Source organism: Mesocricetus auratus, unplaced genomic scaffold, assembly GCF_017639785.1.
Source record: "Mesocricetus auratus isolate SY011 unplaced genomic scaffold, BCM_Maur_2.0 Super-Scaffold_100676, whole genome shotgun sequence".
Classification (NCBI taxonomy): domain Eukaryota; kingdom Metazoa; phylum Chordata; class Mammalia; order Rodentia; family Cricetidae; genus Mesocricetus; species Mesocricetus auratus.
The window spans coordinates 67346200-67367747 of record NW_024429266.1 but is presented as its reverse complement, the minus strand read 5'-3'; the positions used below and the strand labels follow the sequence as shown (position 1 = coordinate 67367747).

Below are 21548 nucleotides of genomic sequence, written 5' to 3'. Positions count from 1 at the left end.
AGTCAAGATGAATTGGATGCAGAGGAAGGAATTTAATGGACAAAAGACAGTCTGGTATTGGAGAGATGGGTGATTAGGAATACTTGCTGCTCTTGTAAACTGGAGTTTGGTTCCTAGCATCCATGTTGGGCAGCTCACAATCACCCATAACTCTAGCTCTAGGGGGGATCCATTGCCTTCTTCTGGCCTCTTTAGGCATCCATACTCATAAACACAGGTAAGACACACACATGCAAATACATACAAAAATTTTAAGTCTTAACAAAAATGTACACTAATGTAGTGAGAGATCTAACCAGCCGCAGTGTGATGCTGGCGTGGATCCTCGGGAGTTGGAACTTGTGGGCTATTGGTTTCTCATGTAAGGCACTTCTCCCCAAATAAAGTTAAGTTATATATATCCTAGTCCCATGTATCTTAATCTGTACATCCACACATTAACAGGATGGTTGCAATACAAATCTGTGGCCAATGAAATGTCATGATTTTCCATTCAACTACCACATTCATAGAAAGACCCATGAACATGCATCAAGGCAAATCTAGCCCAACCACACAGGCAAGGAGCAAAAAAGGGATCAGGGCCCCACAGTCTTCTCCAATGGTGTGTCCTTTGGAGAAGTAGGTCTCCAATAACCTAAAGAACCTCTGCTGCTCTAGGGGAACAGCTCACAGTTAGAGCTCTTATTGCTCTCGCAGAGGATTTAAGTTCAGTTCCCAACACCAATGTTGGGTGCTTCATAAACATCTGTAATTCCAACTCCAGGGGTATCCAATGCTCTCTTTTGGCTTCTGTGGGTACCCATACACACATGTACATATATACACACTTATTGGAATATGGTCCAAGAATGGAATCATGTGTGAATTCTGAGTGTTTATGAGAAAACTAAAAAAAAAAATCTTGTGACCTCAGTTTCTTCAAAGACACAGAACTGTTCTTGGAATGTACTTTTGTGCTTGCTTTATGTTATTCATTACAACTGGCTGTTGTTTGTTTATATGCCTTTATGTAAAAACCATGCTTTTTAGCCACATGTGATTGGACACATCACTTGTCCTTGTGATTGGACACTTTATTCATGTGACTCTTAACCCTTAGAGTATAAATTGTCTGATGCTCTGAATAAAGTTGGCTATTGCATGAGACTTTAGTCCACCTCATTTTTAGGCCCACTCTCCCAGGTTTACATTGCCAATTAAAATAGTAAACACCCACCCACAGATAGACACACAGATATACATATAAAGAAATAAATTAAACTTCAAAAATACAAAACATATTTCCCCTAAAGTCTCTGTGATTTTTCAACAACTCTGTAGACTTTTTTTTTTTCTGTCTGGGGTGGGCATTCAAGATCCAAAGCAGACAGATGACAGTTACAACTAGACCAATGGGGAGTGAAGAGAGCCTGGACTCTGACAGAACTCTGACAGGTACAGCAAAGAAGTGCTGTGAGGGAATTACACAATTAACTAGAATCACCAAACACTTCAATTCTGTTGGTTTGGAAACAAGGAAGGTAGAGGCATAGGGGGAGAGCTAGGATCTGAGGCTGTAGAAGCGTTCACACTGCACCAGAAAGGTCTGATTCCTTCTATGCTGCCTCTCAAATCATCTCACCTCCCAATTTGAGGGAGGGTGAACTAGTCATTGTAAAGAGACCAAACTACCGGAACCGATTAGTTTTAATTGTGATCTGGAAGCAGCCTAGAACCGCCTGGGGAAAGACTCTTGATGAGGAATTATCTAGATCACACTGGCTTGTGAGACTCTGTGTGGGATTGTTTTGTAAATTGATGTAGGAAGACACAGCTCACTGTTGGTGGCACCATTGCCTAGGCAGCAAGTCCTGACCAATTTAAGAGGAGGAAAGCTGGCTGAGAGCAAGCAGGACACACTTATTCTGTTTGCTCTAAACTGTGCATCTGATATGACCAGCTTGCTTGAGTTCTTGCCATGACTTCCCTGAAATGATGGACTACAGTAACGTAGAACTGTGAGCCAAACAAGCCCTTTCCTCCCCTGAGCTTTTTGTCAGCAACAGAAACGAACCTGGAATGTTACCAGACTGTGAGTTTCTTCTTGGCTAAGGCAATCCTATTACTTTGCTCACCGTGGTGACAAGCTGCCTGGCAGGGACAAGTTAAGGGAGGGAGGACTTTACTTCAGTTTGTGCTGCCAGAGCATGGCACAGGACACCATGGCAGCAGCAATGTGTGGGGAAGAACTGATCACATCATGGTCACCAGGAAGCAGAGGGTAAGACAAGAAGGGTCTGGGAATAATTAACGTGTCTGTGACTTTTTGGTCTTTATCTTCAGAATGGGTTCTCACTAGGTGGCCCATGTTAGCCTCAACTCACAGGGCTACCTCAGCCTCCAGAGCAGCTGGAATGACAAGCCTGTGTTAGCACAGATTTATCTGTTTTTATGTCTGGGTTGTGTTCCAGCCTGGGGATAACCAACCTCTCAGAATTCCCATAGGATAGCTCTGTAAGCTTGTTCTGAGTTGCAAGCATTTCCCCCACAGTTTGCATTAATCAGCTGAGCAGCTTGGATGGGGGTTTGGAGATGGGTAGGTGGACACTTGAGGATGGAGTGTGGTTTCCCACAGTGAGTTTTATTTGAGCTGGCCACACCAGCACTTCCTGATGTCCTGAAGAATCATCTTATGTTTGCAGCCTTAGGTTCTGCTCAATGAGTAGATTTTCTTGACTACTGATATTTTCTCCTAGGCACCTTCCTACGTAGTTCAGCTGGGATCATGTTACCATGGTAACTTACTCTGCCATGGAAAACAGATACTTAAACAAAAAGAAGCTGAAGTAAAACTCAGAGTACTCTAAACTCCCAAATTGCCAAAAGGCATTTGAAAGAAGAATATTTTCATCCCAGGTGAGTGAGATGGTTCAGCTGGGAAAGTTTGGTCTCTGGAACACACATAAAGGTGGAAAAAGATAACAGACTCCTCTGACTTTCCACACACATAACTATAAAAAAATTAATAAAAATTTAAAAATAGTATTCTCATCCCAAAGGACTAAGAAATATTTAAGGGGATGGAAATGCTAATTATTTTATTCAATCATTACATAATGTAGAAAAGTATTAAAATAGCAAACACAGGGCTGGGGAAATAGCTCAGCGGATAGGAGCTTTTGCTGTGTACACGTGAGGACCTGACTTCAAATACATAGAGAGCCCTCAAATGCCAAGTCAAACAAGGCAGAATGTGCCTGTAGCCCCCGTGCTGTGGAGAGTGGAGACAGGAGGATCATTGGAGCTTGCTGGCTGCCAGCCTAACTTCGGGATTAGTGAGAGACCCTGTCTCAAAGCAGTAAGACAGAGACAGCTAACCAACACCAGCTAGGGCTGACATCCTACATTCAGTCCCTGGGACCCACATGCCTGGACAGAACTGACTCCCTCTACTTATTCTCTGACCTCCACATACATGTGATGTACGGCACACACACACACACACACACACACACACACACACACACACACACACACACACACGAATACGCACACCTGAATATCTACAATACACACATACACACACACCCAAGAGCATGCACAGTGCGAGGGGTGCACAGACAAGCAGATCTCGGAGTGGACTGGCCAGTCAGTCCATCAGATCACTCCTCTCAAGGTTCAATGAAAGACCCTATTGATGAGGGATGTCCTGTATGCTGTGATGTCTTATCTCAAGAAGTAATACATAATGTGACGAGAGGACACCTGATGTCAACCTGTCAGCTTCTAGCCTCTACACACACACACAGAGATTCATGTACCCTCACATAGAAGTACACACACACACACACACACACACACACACACACACACACACACACACACTCCTACCCAACAGATATGAACTTCCAGTGGTGCTGAGAAGAGCCTGTTCCCTTGCCTGTTCCAGCTCCAGAGCACACACAGCATGGCTGGGCCCTATCCACCTATTCAAAGCCAGTTGCACCACCCTTCACATCTCTCTGGAGTCTTATATTGTGTTCTGATCTTGATTTAAAGACTAGCTACTTATATTTTTTGTATGTGTGGAGAGTATATGTATGTAGAGGTCAGAGGACAACTTGTGGGAACTGGTTCTCTCCTTCTGCCATATGGGTGGATCAGGTGTCAAATTTTGGTGGTCTGGCTTGGCAGCAAGTGCCTTTATCCAGATACCTGGCTGGCCCCTTACTCTGACCTTTTAGCCCCATAAAGATACTGAGATTGCAGTGTGTCCATGTGGACAATCCAAGATTATCACCCAATATCAAAACCATTGTTTGGTTTTGTAACTCACTATATAGAGCAGGTTGGTCTTGAACTTGTGATGCTCCTGCTCCCCCAGACTCTTCTCAGATGCTCAAATATATGCCATGAGAATGAGGCTGTGGTGTCTGGTCTGCTGTCAGCAGTGCTATGGAGCACCAGGCTTGAGGCTAAAGCTTTGGTCTTTGCTTTCACACACAGTGCTACATCTGGACTCTGGTTTTTATGGCTTCTTCTGCCCGTGTGTTTGGAATCAGTTATCATTCTACAGGAAGAATGGAGGACAAAAGGCCATCTCAGCTAGTCTTTGATAGATCAGAAGAGTTTCAGCTCTTGGGTGGATTTGGGCCAGGACACTTATAAGCTGTCATGGACTCTTCTGGTTTGTGTTAAATCATTATTAACACTAGGATGAGACCATGATTCTCAGGTTTGTTTGGGTGCCTGGAGAAGGGAAGGCACAGGAAGGGCTTAGCTCAGGAAAACTAGATGTGGTGGTGCATGCCTTCAGTCCTGGTGCTCCTGAATGATGCAGGAAGATCAGAGATGCTCAAGGCCATACTTAGCTCAGAGCTGGGTCAGCATGGGCTCCGATCCATCTCTCCAAGAGCTCCAAGTATGAGAGGGCCTGGCAATACGTCACTCAGGTAGTCTACTGCTTTGTGCCTCCCCACAAAGACAAATAAAAGCTCCTCCACTGCTCCAGGCCCAAGTTGTCTCTGCCAAATCAGCAGGTCCTGTTAAGGTAGCTGTCCTCTGGTTTGGGCATTATTTCAGAGGCCCTCTGCTGGCAACATGCGGGAACCATGGAAAAAATGGTAGTACTGAATGACTATTTCAAAAAATTACTGCACAAGAACACGCAGTGTGCCACAGCACTCTTGTTGAGATCAGAGGATAATTTGTAGGAGTTAGTTTTCTTCTTCTACCCTGCGGGCTCTGGGGATCAAACTCCCATCATCAGGCTAGATGGCAAATGCCTCTACTCACTGAGCCATCCAGACCTCACCAGCCCCCAAGTTTTTAGCAGCTTCTTGGCTTAAAGCATCCTAAAGCCCACTTCATGGGAAGAGGGTGTGAGGAGCTGCTGATACTGACAGCTTTGGTTTCTGTGGCCTCATGGCTTGATCATGTACGTGATCCCCAGGGCTATCATCTCTTCTTTCCTTCCCATGGATGAAGAGCAGACCCACAAAGGGGAAGCCACTTCCTCAATGTCTTACTGTAAACTCTGACATTCTCTGCTCTGCCCTTCTCCAGATGACTGATCCTCCCCATGGAGGCAGAGCAGTGGCAACACCCCCACTTCCTAATGCCTTTGAAGCTTAGATCCAGGCAGGCTCTTCCAGGCTGAGCTTACCTCATGTGCTTTGACATTGTACTTGGCCTAGATGTTCCCAAACCCGTCTGCCTGAAAGTGATTTCTTTCCCAGAGCTCAGGCCCTATGGCCCCAGAGAGCAGGGATGCAGCGAGTTGTCTGACTAACTCACAAACAGCAGAGGCAGAGATAGAAAGAAAGTCATAAGAGCTGCATCATTGGGTTCTTAGGATGAATACAAAGCCAGAATGATTAAAAAGGAACCTGGGGCTGGGGGTGTGGCTCAGTGGGTAGAGTGCTTCAGTAGCATGCAGAGAGCCCTAAGTTCATCAACACTGAAACGGTGCTTGCTTGTAATCCTAGCATTCCAGAAGGAAGCAGGAAGACCAGAAGTTCAAGATCAACCATGACTACAGTTTGCTGTCAGTCTGGACTGCATGAGGTCTAAAATTTTAAAAATTTAATAAAAAACAGGGAACTGGAAAATATCTACGTTGTTTTCAGATTCTCAGGTAGCTCAGGCTGGCCTCAAACTTGCTATGTAACAGAGGATGGCTCTGAACTCCTGTCTCTACCTCTGGCATGCTGGGATCACAGACGTGTGGCACCCTGCTTGACAAACCATTGAAAGGCTGTAAAGAACCAGCTTGGAAAATACTTAGGAAAGAGGGTGGGTGGCTCTGTCTGCTGCCAGTGTGATATCAAGTACAGCTACTGCCTGGATGCTCTGTTGGAACCAGCAGTTCCCAATGCCACAGCCTCAGCACCCAAAGAAGCAATCCTTGCTTCTGCTCCTTCAGTCTTTATCTGATTCAATGTGGGCAGAGGTACCTGCCTGGTTCAGACCAGGTCACAGGAAAGCTGTTTGCTTTCCTGAAAAATACCTGGTAAGAACTAAAGGAAGGAGGGTTTATTGTGCCTCATACTTGGAGGGCACAGTCCACCATTGTGGTGAAGGCAGGCAGCAGGAGAGGCAGCTGCTCACACTGCATCTGCTGTTAGGGGACAGGAATGGAAGGCTGATGCATTGCAGGACCGCAGTGTTCAGAACAGTGCTGTCAGTCAGAGCTATGTCTTCACAGTGAGCTTAAATCCCAAGTTGACTGTCACTATTAACCACCTCAGGTGACCTCAGTAGCTCTTCAGGCCTTGAACAGTACGATTTCCAACAGGAAGTCTAGATGCTGCACACCAACTCAAAACCAAAATCATCCCTTCCCATCACAGGCGTGGATGCTGAATCAAGAAGGGATGACTTCCTTCCAAAGGGCATAGGGCCAAGGAAAATGTTTCATCTCCTGTGTGGGTACCAACCTACAGACTGAATGGGCACTACTGAGCAATTCCAGTCTGCCTATGGTATGCGTCTTCTCACACAAGCATTCAAACAAAGGCGCAGCTGCTTCCCTCTGGCAAGCTTGAGCATCTGCCGCCCGAGGATAACAATTATTTGTGGATGACTGCATGTATTAACACCATTTCCTGTGCTGGCCATTCAACTGGCCAAGACCACAGCGGAGTGCCAGGTACTCATGCCCATAATGTGAACCGGAAGGAGGCAGAGGTGTTGATGCAAATGTGAGGCTAGCCGGGTCTACAGAGCAAGCACCAGGCAGAGCTACACAGTGAGACTGTCAAAAACAAGATGGCCCGGGCAGACAAGGTGCATTAAGAGACTTATTACACATGGGGACTCAAGACTTTACAAACCCAACTACATGAGAACCACTCAAGCAGGTTCCCTGACCCACTAGTGATCAGCTAAACAACGTCCCGGGGGTGAGGCAAGACAATCTGTGTCTTATCTGTAGGGACTGCGTAGTAACTGTACTCACACACATACAGGAAATGTATACACATAACTAAAAACCAAAAATTCAAGAAAGAACCTTGAAGACATATTAAATGCTAGGTATTAGGAACTTAAGCTAAGCCACTGAACCACTGTTTAACTTGACCTCTGTTCACTCTCAGCTGTCATCGCAATGGGCTGTATACAGGGCTCTCAGGAGAACTAAGGCTGTCAGTCTTTGCCTTCTATCTTGTTAAATACAATATTCTAGGTGTGACAGGGCAAAACAGTACAGAGGTTCCTTCATTATATATTCTTGCTGAGGTCATTTAAGGTTTTTAACTAGAATTTGATCTCCTCGACGGAGAATCCCATTGGAAATTAGCCAACCCTGCTCTAGAAACCTGAGGTCAAGACACCCCAATTGGCTTCTCTTGTTAAACAGCTTGCTCGTGCAAATCCTCCCCCTACTGTTGCAGAGCAAGACACCAGCACAGGTCTTTTGCCTTTATAAATACCTCTTGCTCTAAATGCTTGGGTCTCAAATACTTAGGTGTAGTCACAGCTAGCTGGAATCAAGATTTTCAAAACTGGCTACACACTGTAGTTCAGTGGTCATCTCTGGTGGGCTGCCCACAACACTGGCCTTAGTCATCCAATGATTCACCTATCTATCTTTACCTCCCATCTTGTAGGAATGCTGGAACTTCATATTCATAGACCCTACTATGCCATATTTTTAAGCAGTCCAATCACATGTTCTGGAAAAAAACAAAACCAAATCCAACCAATCAACCAAAACCTATTGTTTAAAAAACAGGAATAAACAAAAGCCATCCTGTTTTTATATTTATGTCTATGTGTGAACATGTAGAGGCCAGAAGTTACCTTGGAATATCTTTCCTCAGTTGCTTTCCACCTTACTGTTGAGACAGGGTCTCCCACTGAACATGGAATTGTTTTTTGCCAGCTGGCCAGGGAGCTGCAGGACCTGCCTGTCTCTGGCTCCACGGCACTGGCGTTACATGCACTGCCATGCTCGACACTTTTCATGTATGCTGAACTCAGGTCCCAGTCTTTGTGCAGTGGGCAATTTATCCACGGAGTCTTCTTCTGAGCCCCAGTGATACCACTAAAGGTGTACATTAATTTACTCCCAGCAGTCTTTGCCCTTATATATTTGTGGAATTTCTGGGGCTCCACATTATTGCTAAGGCCTAAGAAATAAAAAAGCCTATTCATCACTGCAGCCCTCCTTATACCAAAAGCAAAAGGTGTAAAAGACAATATGATTTGTTTTATGGGAATAGTTAAAAATAAAATATTATCATCATAGTAAAGACAAAAAGATCCTGAAGGTGATAAAAAAGTTCCTGTTTAAAGAAAGGGGAAGTTAGGGAAGTCAGTCCAGGTGGGAAGCCATTCCCTTCAGTGAGAGAACTGCCTGCGGTCCGCTGTCTTCTTGCTGATGTGTTTAAAGATCTTGGACTTCTCCACGTTCTTTGTTTTCTGGTAGCCAAATCCACCACCACCTCCTCTCTTTTTAAGCTTGCCATCATGGCTGCTCACGTCTACAGGTGAATGTTAAGGAAGCCAAACAACAAAGAGGACAGGCTACATTAGAGAAAGCCCAACATGCCCAGCACTAGCCCTGGGCACGTCTCGGCTTGACAAATGCAGACATGGGGGCTGAGGCTGGACAATGAACTTGCAGAAGACCAGGAGTGACAATAAGCTTGTAGACCAATGAAGAGGAATGACTTTAACCAGTCTTCTTGGAATCCCCTCACGAGCTACTGTAATGTAGCAGTATTAAAAAGTCTTCTTATCCGGCCGGGTGGTGGTGGCGCATGCCTTTAATCCCAGCACTCGGGAGGCAGAGGCAGGCGGATCTCTGTGAGTTCGAGGCCGGGCTGGACCGATAGCCTCCGAAACAATACAGAGAAACCCTGTCTCGTAAAAACAAACAAACAAACAAAAACAAAAAAAAAAAAAAAAAAGTCTTCTCATCCGGTTCATTCTTCTTAACACAGTCAACACATAAACACGCACGCACGGCCCCAATGGAACCAACTGGGAGGTTCTTTTGCTCTTTACCTGGAGAAGGCTTAGGTTTGTTTTCTGTGGCCAGCCATGCCATTTTCCTCGTAGATAAATAACCCTCCGATGGCTATACCCACTCTCTTCAGCTACTTTCCACCTCTCTGCTTCTACCCTGAAGACACAACTACCTGCCTTTCACTGTCTTATTCTGGTAATTCCCACCTCAGTGACCAGTCCTTGCTGACCCCTTCCTAGTCCCACATCATATGCTACTACACACAGACAGACACGGGCTAGGACGAACATCTGAGCCTTTGACTAGCAGCTGTACCAACTCACTGCTAAGCTCCAACAGCCCCACTAATGCCCTTAATTGCAGCACAATGTAACAACAAAGAAAGGATACTCAGATCAACAAAAGGAGGGACCTTAAAACCAAAAGACAGAGCGACCTGAGGCAAATTTAAGTTGTTCACATCGAAGATCTGCTTGAGCGAGTGGGAGTCATATGCTCGTATGTAGGACTTGTATGCTTCCTGTGCGGACTTATGGAGAAAGTAGTTCTTTTCAATCAGCTTTTCCAGCTGAAACAAAGAAAACGGCCGACATAACCATTAGAACAGTTCTCCTACAGAAACACTCGTCCTAGTACCTTTGAGCTAGCTTTGAACTCTTGGGAGAGCAGGAAGAAGGAAACCTTAAGGACCTCACAGCCCAAGCCAGCATCATCCACAAGTGGGAGGAAGCTTGGGTGAGTGACCCCAAAAGTCCATGAGGCAGTACTGGGACAGGTGATCTCTTCCCCAGAAGATACTTAAACAAAAGGCATACCTGAGACTGAATATCAGAAACCTTAGACCAGGAAAAGTCAAACTGATTCAGTGGAACCTAGAGAAACAGAAGTTCAAGTATCAGTAAGGATGCCCAGTTTTAGCTGCGTGGAAGGAGAAGTGTCGCATCAGCAGGACAGCAAAGGGCAGTGCAGTGCTCCATCTCTGCCCTGCTGAGTTTCCATGACTCCTGTGTGCCGTCTGCATTTCTTCCCCCTCAAAGGCTGAGGTGAGGAAATGAGCAAAGTGCCTCCCAGACCTGGGCACTCAGTGACAAATGGCTACCTACTTTTCCCTTTTTCCTAACGGGGTTCACTATGTAGTCCTGGCTGGCCTTGAACTTGCTGAGATCCTCCCGCCTCTGCTTCTTGGTTACAGGATTACAGTTGTGTAAACCATGCCTGGGATGATTACCTTTTTTCCCTATATCAGGAAAAGGGCCTCAATAACACTGTTTCATGCCTGATGCTTATGACACCAAGCCCATGCCTGAATGCCTCTAGCTCCCCCAAGGATTCATCAGTGATTACCCCTTACCTCACTGGGAAAGCACAGAACCTGTGTTTGTGCTATAGACTGGGGAAAAGAGGTCTGTAAGGACTAGCTGACAGCAAGCTTGCGGTCCCATAGAGCATGCAGGTGAGTGATGGAGCATTTGCATACTGGGAGCATGGAGGGCTAGAGACCAGATAACTCGCTGAAACCAGTGTCCAGGAAGAGCAGCTAGGCTAGGGTGCAGAGGCCTCAGGGCACCTTCAGGGAATTAATGCCTTATCACAGGAAGGGAAAATCCATGTGCTAAAACCGTGCCAGGAGGATGTCATAGTGCCAGTGTCAGGGACAAGCAGGCCTGCCACGCACCCACTAGACTTGTCAACACGGAGGTCAAATGTAGTCTGCGTGCATTGTATTCTGGCAAGCTGGGATAAGGGCAAAGCCAGGCAAGTTGGGAATTGAGCAGATGGTGACCAGAAGATATACAGAGCACTTTCCCCAAAATACAGGCTGAGGAGCAGGGCCAGGGCAGTGGTCAGCCCTGAAGGGAGTGGCAGGAGGCTAAGTTGAGGGCTGAAAAAGCTGCACAGGGAGCCTTGAGATGGCAAAGCACCGGGGACCACAAAGTATCAGAAAGGGTCAGGGGAGGGAGGAGGAGGCTGGCACAGGCGAGTATGGATGTGCACAGCAGATTGCGGGGATGCTGGGGGAACAGAGAAGGTTGGATGGGGCTACAGAGAACTTGAAAGGAGAGCCCCAACAGGCAGAGGACACAGAGCTGGGGACTGAACCATGGGCCGGTTCCTTCTGTCAGTGGCTCCTAGGCTGGGAGCACACACCATCTCACCCAGTGACCTGCTGCACCCGATTTGACAGCACCACCTCAACTTCAGTCAACCCCTATTCTGCCATCCACAGAGATGGTACCTGAGAATCCTCATAGCAAGAGGACTTGCCTCCCAACTTAGGACTTTCCAACAAAAGCAACCTTGGGTTGCTTCAAGTAACAGAAGATTTCCCTAACAAAGGCCTTTACCTTAGATTGCTTCAAATAACGAAGGAAACCCAACTCTTCAGGGCGTAGGATGAGCAGGGCGTGCCCTCTTCCATTTAGGCCCCTGGCCGTTCTACCCACACGATGAATGTACTCCTGTGGCAAGGCAAGAAAAGCTGGATTATGACCTCTTCACGAGTCCACAACCAGCATTCTGACTGTGTCCTGAAGTGAAGGAGGCGTGCTGCACACCTGCATGGGACAGCATGGCAGTCACGGGACAGCATGGCAGTCACCGGGCAGGGCCAGCTTCACCCTCACCACAACTGCTGCACACCAGGCCAGCACCTCTTCTGCAGTTTCCACCCCTGAACAGGGCCAAACACCAAGACAAGAGAAGCTACGCACACCAGCCATACCAACACTGTGTAAGAGAAGCCCCACAAGCCAGTCACATCAACACTGACATAGTAAGACAACTATGAGGTGCAGTTTATCTTCAAAGTATCTGCCTATGAAAATCATGTTTAAATGCTAGTCATCAACTTATTGCATCTCACTGCTTACTCAATGCACTCCTTACATGTATGGTACATGCACCCATGTGTGGAAGTCAGAGGTATAGGCCAAGTGTCTCACTCTATCGTTCTCTACCTTGTTTTTTGAGGCAGATCTCCCAATGAACCTGGAGCTTGCTGTTTTAGTTAGGTGATCCCCAAAACCCATTTGTCTCCATCTTCCTCCTGCTATTGCTGGGGTTACAGATGCACTCTACCAGGCCTGGTCCTAACACGGATACTTAGATTGCTACAGACATTACTGACTTTTACCTACTTTCTTATGCAATTGCTATTTCCTTCAGATACCACTGGACACATCCATTCAAGGACCTCACATTCCTAACTTAAAGTCACCAACAACCCTCAAACCTCTTTACACACACCCACCCACCCCTTTTTGGCCCCACAAGGTCCTTGACACTTATTAACACCAGTAACACCCACAGCTGACGGAATGGCTGTTCCATACAGGTAAGCATCACGGATGTGAACACCCATGCTCCTCTGGGCAGCAAGAGCACTCCTTCACAGAGATCCACTCTGAAGACACCAGTTACCTTGGGGTCATCGGGAGGGTCATATTGAACAATCCAGTCCACTTCAGGGATGTCCAGCCCTCTGGCTGCCACATCTGTGCACAGCAGTATCCCTGAATCTGCGTTGCAGAATTGGAAGAACGTGGTTGTTCGCTTATTTTGCTTTTGCTTTCCCTAGATTCAAAAGCAACAAGAGCACAAAAACCCATTCAAGCTGTGAGAGCGGAGTGTAGAACCAGTCAACTGTGGGGCCGCCACCACACTTTTGTTCAAGTCCACATTGGCCCAGGCCCCATGCCACCAACTGTGGGGCCGCCACCACACTTTAGTTCAAGTCTACATCGGCCCAGGCCCCATGCCACCAACTGGACGCTATTCCATGAGAGGGAGGGTGTCTCTCATTCCTTTTTTTTTTTGGGACAGGGTTTTCAGCTTTGGAGACTGTCCTGGAACTCCCTCTGTAGACTAGGCTGGCCTCGAACTCAGAGATCCGCCTGCCTCTGCCTCCCGAGTGCTGGGATTAAAGGCGTGAGGCACCAACGTCTGGCTAGTACTTTCTTTTTATTATCCTGCATTTACTTGTGTTTAGTTACGACAGTTTCCTGTGAGCTATCATATACCCATTACCCTCTCCCTACCCTTCCCACTCCTGCAGATTCTTTCCTCTTCCAACCAATGCCCTTCCCCTTTCCTGTTGCGTGTGATCCAATGAGCTTACGAGCACGCATGAGGGGTACTGGCAGGCACACGGGCACTCAACTAGTGCTACACCATCAAAGACATGTCTAACAGCCATTACTTCCCATTGATCCTCACAAGGGTCAGCCCCTCCCAATGTCCAGTCTTGTCCAATCACAGCTGCTCTCCTCAGATCCTTATCGTCCCCCCCCCCCCCATACCACCTGATCATCAGTGAGAGATGAACCACTCCTCCAGTCCCCAAATGCAGAGCCTCACAGGCTTACCCCATTTCTCAACAAGCTCATCACACCACTTACATGGATGGCCAAGACAGGCAGGTCAATGTAGTTCAGGAGCTCATAGTGGTACTTCACAGACATACACGAGGAAAAGAAGACCATCACTTTCTTCTTCCGGTTCTTCTTAAGGAATGTGAAGAGCAGAAGGAACCTCTTCTCAGAGGGACACACGACATATCCCTGGAATGGTGCAAGTGAACAGATGACTCACAAGGGCATTTTCAGCTTCTTTAAGAAAAAAAAAAAAAGTTTGGACACAGTAATAGACTGCAAGGCCTTTCTGCCACATTCAAGGACTTCATCAACTCCAACTCTACAGAACTGTTGACTTTACCTTGGGATTACAAAGATAGTTCAGCAGCTAAAGGGCTGAGGATGACCAGGCATCCATGTGAATGCTGGGTAATCCCAATGCTCAGGAGATGGGATTAGTGGGGCAAGCTGGCTGGCTAGAGATTATTAAAATCAAGTTCTAGCGGCACTGAAAATCAGCAGCGACTGATAAACAAAAAGCAGCATCAAAAGGAAGATGATGGTCGGACACTGAGTTCACAGTATCTTATACTCAAGTCAGAGACCCCCCACCCATGTCTGTTGCTCTCATTTACGTCTGTCAGTCTCCTTGCTCTGTGGATCATTCTGAACAAGTACAAGGAAACACCAAGCATATGTCTCATATGTATAAGCTATTTATAAACAGTACCTGCTCAAGCCCATCCACGGTGGCAACTTCTTTATCGTCATCAACACCCACATACAATGGCTCTTTTTTCAGAGAAATTCTTGCCAGGTCTTCAACTTTTCGAGTTTGTGTGGCAGAAAAGAGCATGGTTTGTCTGCGGACTGAAACAACAACAAAATAACTCAAACCTTCCAAACAAGCTCACACTCACTTAATGCAGAAATTTAAGCAGAAATTCCAGGAAGAGGGGATATGCCATCGGTATGAATTCCCCAGGTATCACCAAGGGTAAGAAGGCTGTATTGTGAATTTTAGGTCTATAAAAACAATAACTTAGGTGGAATGGACAATCCACCCTAAGCAAATTGAATCCAAGCGATGGGTAGTTAAGGCTTCCCCAGCCACCATCAATGCCTTCTTGAAGTTATCCATGAGAAAGAGTTACATAATTCCACAACAACTTGTAGTGATCATTTATAGGAAGTGTCAACAGTTACAAACAGCATACACACCTGTCAACAGCTGAAATGAAAAACATACTGTACTCAGAATGCATCACCACTGAGAATCTAAAAGAAGCTACAAGCTTTAGAAAGTGTGGCTGGTGTATAAGGACAGAGAAAGCAAGAGAACAGTTGTATGGGGGTGGGGGACTGCGAGTAGGCATGAACTTTTGAGATGGAGGACATGCTTACAGCTATGATTTCTCAAGGACTATGCACGTTAGAACATCAAAAATGACAGATTTTAATTTGAATGGTCTACTTATTTTATTAATTTTGAGAGAGAGAGAGAGAGAGAGAGAGAGAGAGAGAGAGAGAGAGAGAGAGAGAGAGAGAGAACTAAATAAGGTGACCCCAGAAGCCAGAGGGGTTAGATTTTCCTGGAGCTAGAGTTCTAGGTGGTGGCCATGTGGTATGGGCGATGGGTTGGTTCCCCTGCAAGAGCAGTATGTGCTCTTAATTGCTGGGCCACCCCTCTAGACCCTAGTCTATTTTTCTGAGGTAGAGTCTCATGTAGCTCTGGAATCAAACTCTCTGGAGTGAAGGTCTCAGGGTTTCTTCTGTCAATTATATATTTCAGTATGAAACTGTACAATGTACAGGATCCTAGCCTTATTATAAATAGAAGCAATTTATCATGTAGAAAGACTTCAAAAAGAATAGAACACATAAGCGAAGACTGCTTACATGGAGGTAAGAACGGACGGCAGCAGAGGAGGGACTCAGCCCAACAGCTCAACTCTTACAAGGAATCTTTTCATTAAAACCATTGAGCTTGCATCTTAACTCATGAAACAGTAATGTTCTGGGAGAAGTCAGCAGAAGTTTGACGCATTTCAAATTACTTCTGAAATTGACAGGTACAAATTCCTCACATAGCCACAGTAAAATTCTGGTACTAAAACAGTATTTTTCCTACAAGATCACCAACCACAGAGCTCTAACTACTCTGTGAGTCGCATGCAGATGCCACATACTCACCTGGCAAAAGTTTAATAATTTGCTTTAATTCTTCTTCAAACCCAACATCCAAGATACGATCAGCCTCATCGATGACCAGACACTGGAGGTTCTTGTACATGAAGCCTGGAGTATTCTGCATGTGGTCTAGGAGCCGGCCTGGGGTGGCCACGACGATGTTGATGCCATTGGTGAGCTTCTGTGCTTCAGCAGACCTGTTACTGCCACCCATGATCAGGCCATACGTGTGAACATGGTGTGTCATCAGTTCCTTAAGAACGCCAAAGGTCTGCATGGCCAGTTCTCTGGTAGGAGAGAGAATCAGGACTCCTGTTCCTAAAAGGCAAAGGGTGACAGAAAGCAATCTCCATAAGTCCTCATGAGGCTCACCGCCTGTTAATTACAGCACAAAGAGACAGACACTTACCATTCCTAGGCATGAACTTCAACTTGACAATGAGCTCGATTACGGGGATGAGGAAAGCAAGGGTTTTGCCACTCCCTGTTTTCGCGGCTGCCAGAAGATCCCTTGGTTGCAGAAGAGAAGGACATTCACTGGATGCATGCAGATGCACACTGAACACCCCCACGAGCTACGAGCAGGTTCCAGGCACTAAGTGAGGATTCCGAAGCACGGTCCCTGCCTAGTCACCTCAGTGCACACCCAACTCACAAAGCAAGAAGGCTACAATTTTCTTAACACTAGTAAGTAACTCAAGCCTTTAATATAAGCCAAGCGTGAATCTACAGAGAACAAAAGCAGCGGGATACTCCAGTCTTATGAGCAGACATGAATGTCCCAGTACCAATGTCAACCGTACCTGCCTTCCAGAAGTGGCCTGATACTTTTATGTTGGATCTCAGTCATGCGCTTGAAGCCCATTTCTTCTATAGCTTTCAGAGTGTTTTCATTGACAAGGTTCGCCAAGGAAGCAAATGAAGTGTCCTCAAAAGCACCTACATGGAAGATTGTTCACTGTCAGCAAGCTGGTCTGTTTAAAGTGAGTGCTGTCACAGCTGCCTAAGCCAAACTGATTCTTAGAAGAGCATTTTACAGTAAGAAAAGACTAATGCTGGAGCATTAAGAGGTAATAATGAGGAAATAGTCCTCAGAGAAATGAAAGAGTAAACACTGGGCTGGAGAGACGGCTCAGTGTGCTGATAGTTTGTCTGTGCTATAACAAATAAAGCTTGCCTAAAGATCAGAGTGTGGAGCTAGACACTAAATAGCCATAGAGGCCAGACAGTTGTAGTACACACCTTTAATCCAAGCACTTAGGAGGCAGAGGCAGATGGATCTTTGTGAGCTCAAGGCTACCCAGGGCTACACAAGATTGATGAGGTCTAAATGAGAAACAGAGCCAGGTGATGGTAGCTGACACCTTGAATCCTAGCCCTCGGGAGTCACACATCTTTAATCCCACCCAGGAGGTAGAAACAGGAGTGATTTGGCTGAGTAGAGAGAAAAATATAAGGTTTCGTAGCCTCACAGTTTCTGTGATTCTTAAATATCAAAAATTTAGAATAGAATTTATTGTTCCACCCAAAAACCATACAATTAGAAAAAAAAAAAAAAGCATGGAAATAGTGCCTAGGTATCACAAAGTAGAAGATAAAGAAAAACAGCACAAAGCTATAAAAATCATTGCTTGCTGCTAATTATTTTTCCCTAGTAATTAAAAGTCCCAATGGAACCTTCAATCATGCAACAGAGGAAACTGACTTCTAAGCGGAGTCCCTGGCCATCACCTGTCAGTCCTAGGGGCAGGCTGGGCACCTCCCTGTCGTCCGGCTTCTCCACACCACTTTCTGCTCCCTCGTGAGCCTCAGCACTTTCTTTCGTTTTCGCTTTTTTGGTGTCTTGGATTAAAAAACAAACAAAAAAGTAAACAAATAAAATCCCGTAATTATTAATATAACAAACGAGAACAAAAAATCTATAATGCAAAGAGATACTTTCCAAAGTTTAACATTATTCAACATTTGTTAGAAACTTTTTTTTTCAGGAAGTCTTATTCAATATTTAAAATTTTGGGGTATAAATGATTTGCAAGCAAAACAATACTTTAAAGTTTCTTAAAGTATCTCCCTATCCTAATATTAGGATAGCTCCACACTTCATGAGCAAAGCAGCACATGCTCAATTAAAGCAATTTTAAATTAAATTCATACAAACACCAACATTTTCTCTCCTTGCCATTACATCTCCACAAGTTAGTTCTGCTTTGAAGATGAACACTAAGAGCTTGGGGCTCTTCATGTTCCCGGAGACAGTTAAGACTAAAGTAAGGGCAACTGCTCCTTAGCTGGGTGATAGAAACTGGATGGCTATGACGTTATAAGCAGTGAAAGAGGAGAGACAAGAGTCTTCTAGCTTCTTACTTCCATAATCAACTTTACAGGATGGCTCTAATGTACTGTCTAGTAGATCCTACCCATGGCTCTTGAACACTGCACACTGGGCTCACATGAGCTGGACGGGTTGCTGACCTGGCTCACCCACCCACCTCAATCTGTTCACACTGAAACAAGAGGCTCGCCCCTTCACCAGAATTCACTATCTCCTTCCACCCTCCTGCTCTTCAAGCCCTGTCTGTACTTTCTTCTCACTTGGAAATCAGTGTTTTACTTGTTCACAACTTTCCTACATGTTATTTAATATACTCTGCAAGAAGAGGGGCTATTGAAAATACATGGGCAAAAGACACGTAAATTAAGAGGTACCTTATAAAATTAGCAAGTACCTTCACACAATAAAGCCCAGAGATACTTCCCATCACCAGTCCAGACTGTACAGTGTTAAAGTTCTGAAACTCTCAAATACCCAAAACGCAAGCACTATGCCATGGTACATTCAGTTTATTTAAAAAGTTTAACTGTTTCCCCCACCCCTTTGTAGAGTATTATAAATCTAAAGAAATTATTACCAAGAGCGAGGTTTTTCCCCCCAAGGTTAGTGAATTTAAAAACATGACACACATTTGGGGGAAAAAACTAAACCACACCTCCTTTCTCTACCAATAAATGCATTGCCAGGCTGGTCTCTCACAGGCTGGTGCACACCGGAAAGCTGTGCACTCACAGCAATGAAGGGATGTGGACAGCAGCTGAGAAGCTAGCTGAGTGGCCGATATTCAAGGAAAACAAACCCACCAGGCCCTGTATCATCTGCCATTTTCCTCTTCTTCTTCTTCTTTTTCTTCTTTGGTTCTGAATCAGGAGATGGTGCTGCTGCTGTTTCCCCATTCATTAGAGTGGCTGGTTTTTGAGGTAGTTTTTTAACTTCCGAGTTCTCCACGGATGCTTCGGGCACACCTCCACTTTGTGCGTCTGCTGAGTCCACACTGACAGAATGCTTTACACCTTTCTTAACTTTTCCTCCTTCTTTAGGCACAGCTCCATTTTGAGGTTGTGACTCGCTCGTGTCTGATGCTTCTGTTTAAAAACACAGATCTTACATTGTGACAAGGAAGAGTAAGCTTACTTATAACCCCTGGCCTCCCAGGGAGAAATTCCATGGTGTCTGCAACCCAAATCCATTAGTTTTCCTTCTGTGTTCACTGCTGAATTCACCTGTTGGTGCTCTAGTATAGAAAAGGCACGGAGCTGGGCGGTGGTGGCGCACGCCTTTAATCCCAGCACTCGGGAGGCAGAGGCAGGCGGATCTCTGTGAGTTCGAGGCCAGGCTGGACCGACAGCCTCCAAAACAATACAGACAAACCCTGTCTCGTAAAACCAAAAAAAAAAAAAAGCATGGTTTCTTTAAGAAAGAAAGATGGATGGATGGAAGGAAGGAAGGAAGGCAGGAAAGGAAAGTTGTTTTATTTTAACTTATTTTCTCATTCAGGCATTGTGGTCCACGCCTTTAATCCCAGCACTTGGAAGGCAGACACAGGTGGAGCTCTGTGCATTCGAGGCCAGTATGGTCTACATAGCAAGTTCCAGGACAGCCAGCCAGAAATACACAGAAAAACCCTGAAAAAAGAAAAAAGAAAAGAAAAGAGACGAAACCTCATCTGTTTAAGGCTATACAGAACTCTGTGACAGGAAAATGCCAACAATGTCACATAACTGAACTAATGGAATTAGAAAATAGCAATGAGAAGACACATATTTTTAACATTAAGTATCTAACAAACATAACCAAATGACATTGATTTCATATTCCCATAACTATCACACTATTGCTTATATAATTTTACATCATTCAAACTCAACTTTCCTAGACTTTGGTGAACTGAAAATTCAGTTAATGAAAATCACTTATTTGCTCTAATAAAGCCCCAAACTATCTTTACAAAGTTCCCCTGTGCATAATAGAAAAAAGCGACACCACCTTTAGTTTATATTGCCCACACCAAGTAGTTACTAATTAGTGTTACCCCAGCACTTCCCGGAGAATTTATCCAGGGACTCTCAACCTGTACGTCGAGACTCTATAGGGTCGCAGATCAGATATTTATATTACGTTTCATAACAGTAGCAAAATTACAGTTATGATGCAGCAGCGAATAACTTTATGGTTGGGGGCCGCAGCATTAGGAAGGTTGGAGACCATTGGTTTATATCTTACAGGTAACCTTAACAAGCAACAGAAGCTGCATCAAGAAAAGCAACCTTTGTGTCAACTTTTCATTAAGTCGTTGTGCTAAAACCAAGACGTTAAGGGATTTACAAACTAACTTGGGTGTGACAAGAAGTCGGGGAGGGTTCTGCGTTTAACATGTGATGAGAATCGCTGCAGGAATGGGCTTGGACAGACGGTAGAGGAAAGCAGTTATCATTGCTGGGAAAACGCCGAGGGGGGAAAAATAACTCCTAAGCTTGGGCGGGCGATGAGATCCAGCAATTCAGTAAGTATCAGGTATGGAAATGGATGGTACCTAGGTCTAAAGTTCTACGTGGGGCATAGATGAAGGGACATAGGAAGTTTTTGCTGGATGCTCAGCCAGCAGAAGCTTGGGAAGCAAGCCCCAGGCCTCCCGCTCCGATCCTGAACCGAGAAACCCACGGGGTCAAAGGCCAGGACCAATAAAAGGCCCACGGGGACTGAGACCCAGGCGGCCTGCTCAGCCGTGCGTCCCAGGGGTCCCGCCGGAAGCTGCCCGGCGCCCGGCGGAGTTTCGGGGTTCCCGACATCGTTCGCCACCGCGGGGTTCATCACTGCTCACCTTGCAGCTTCAGGTTCCGCTGCCGCAGCTTGACGTTCCGCTTCTCGATCTTCTTGCGCAGGAGTTTCATCTGTAAGTGCGACATGTTTCCGAGCCGCTCTCGCAGGCGGCACTGAGCAGTGGGTGCACGTGCGCAGTTGGAACTCGGAAGTGTGTCGCGGGACCCAGCCGACCCGTGGGGCGGAAATGCTTATGGGAGGAAACGGTGCCCGGCGCGCTCCTAGGGTCCATCGGAGACCGAGTTCCGCGCAGCGCCCCCTGGGGGCTTGGAGGACGCTTTGTGAACGTGTTCGCCTTGCAGTGGCGCGCGGTAGGACGGACAAGCGCAGTGTGACTTCTCCAGATTGAACAAAAACGACCGATTGGAAGGCAGAATTCCTCGTGGTTCAGATTCTG

The 21548-nt window shown here is 45.8% G+C and overlaps 1 protein-coding gene across 1 annotated transcript; it reads right to left on the bottom strand.

The window, feature by feature from the left end:
* Positions 1–8675: 8675 nt before the first annotated feature.
* On the bottom strand, positions 8676–21340 carry Ddx18 (DEAD-box helicase 18). The gene is made up of 13 exons (XM_005070310.4): positions 21153–21340; positions 19135–19416; positions 17731–17841; positions 16803–16938; positions 16409–16509; positions 16003–16317; positions 14540–14679; positions 13855–14016; positions 12878–13030; positions 11803–11916; positions 10273–10329; positions 9848–10025; positions 8676–8969 (listed from the first exon to the last, which is right to left on the bottom strand). The coding sequence occupies exons 1-13, from the start codon at positions 21235–21237 to the stop codon at positions 8827–8829; spliced, it is 1977 nt and encodes a 658-aa protein (XP_005070367.2). The 5' UTR covers positions 21238–21340; the 3' UTR covers positions 8676–8826.
* Positions 21341–21548: the final 208 nt, after the last annotated feature.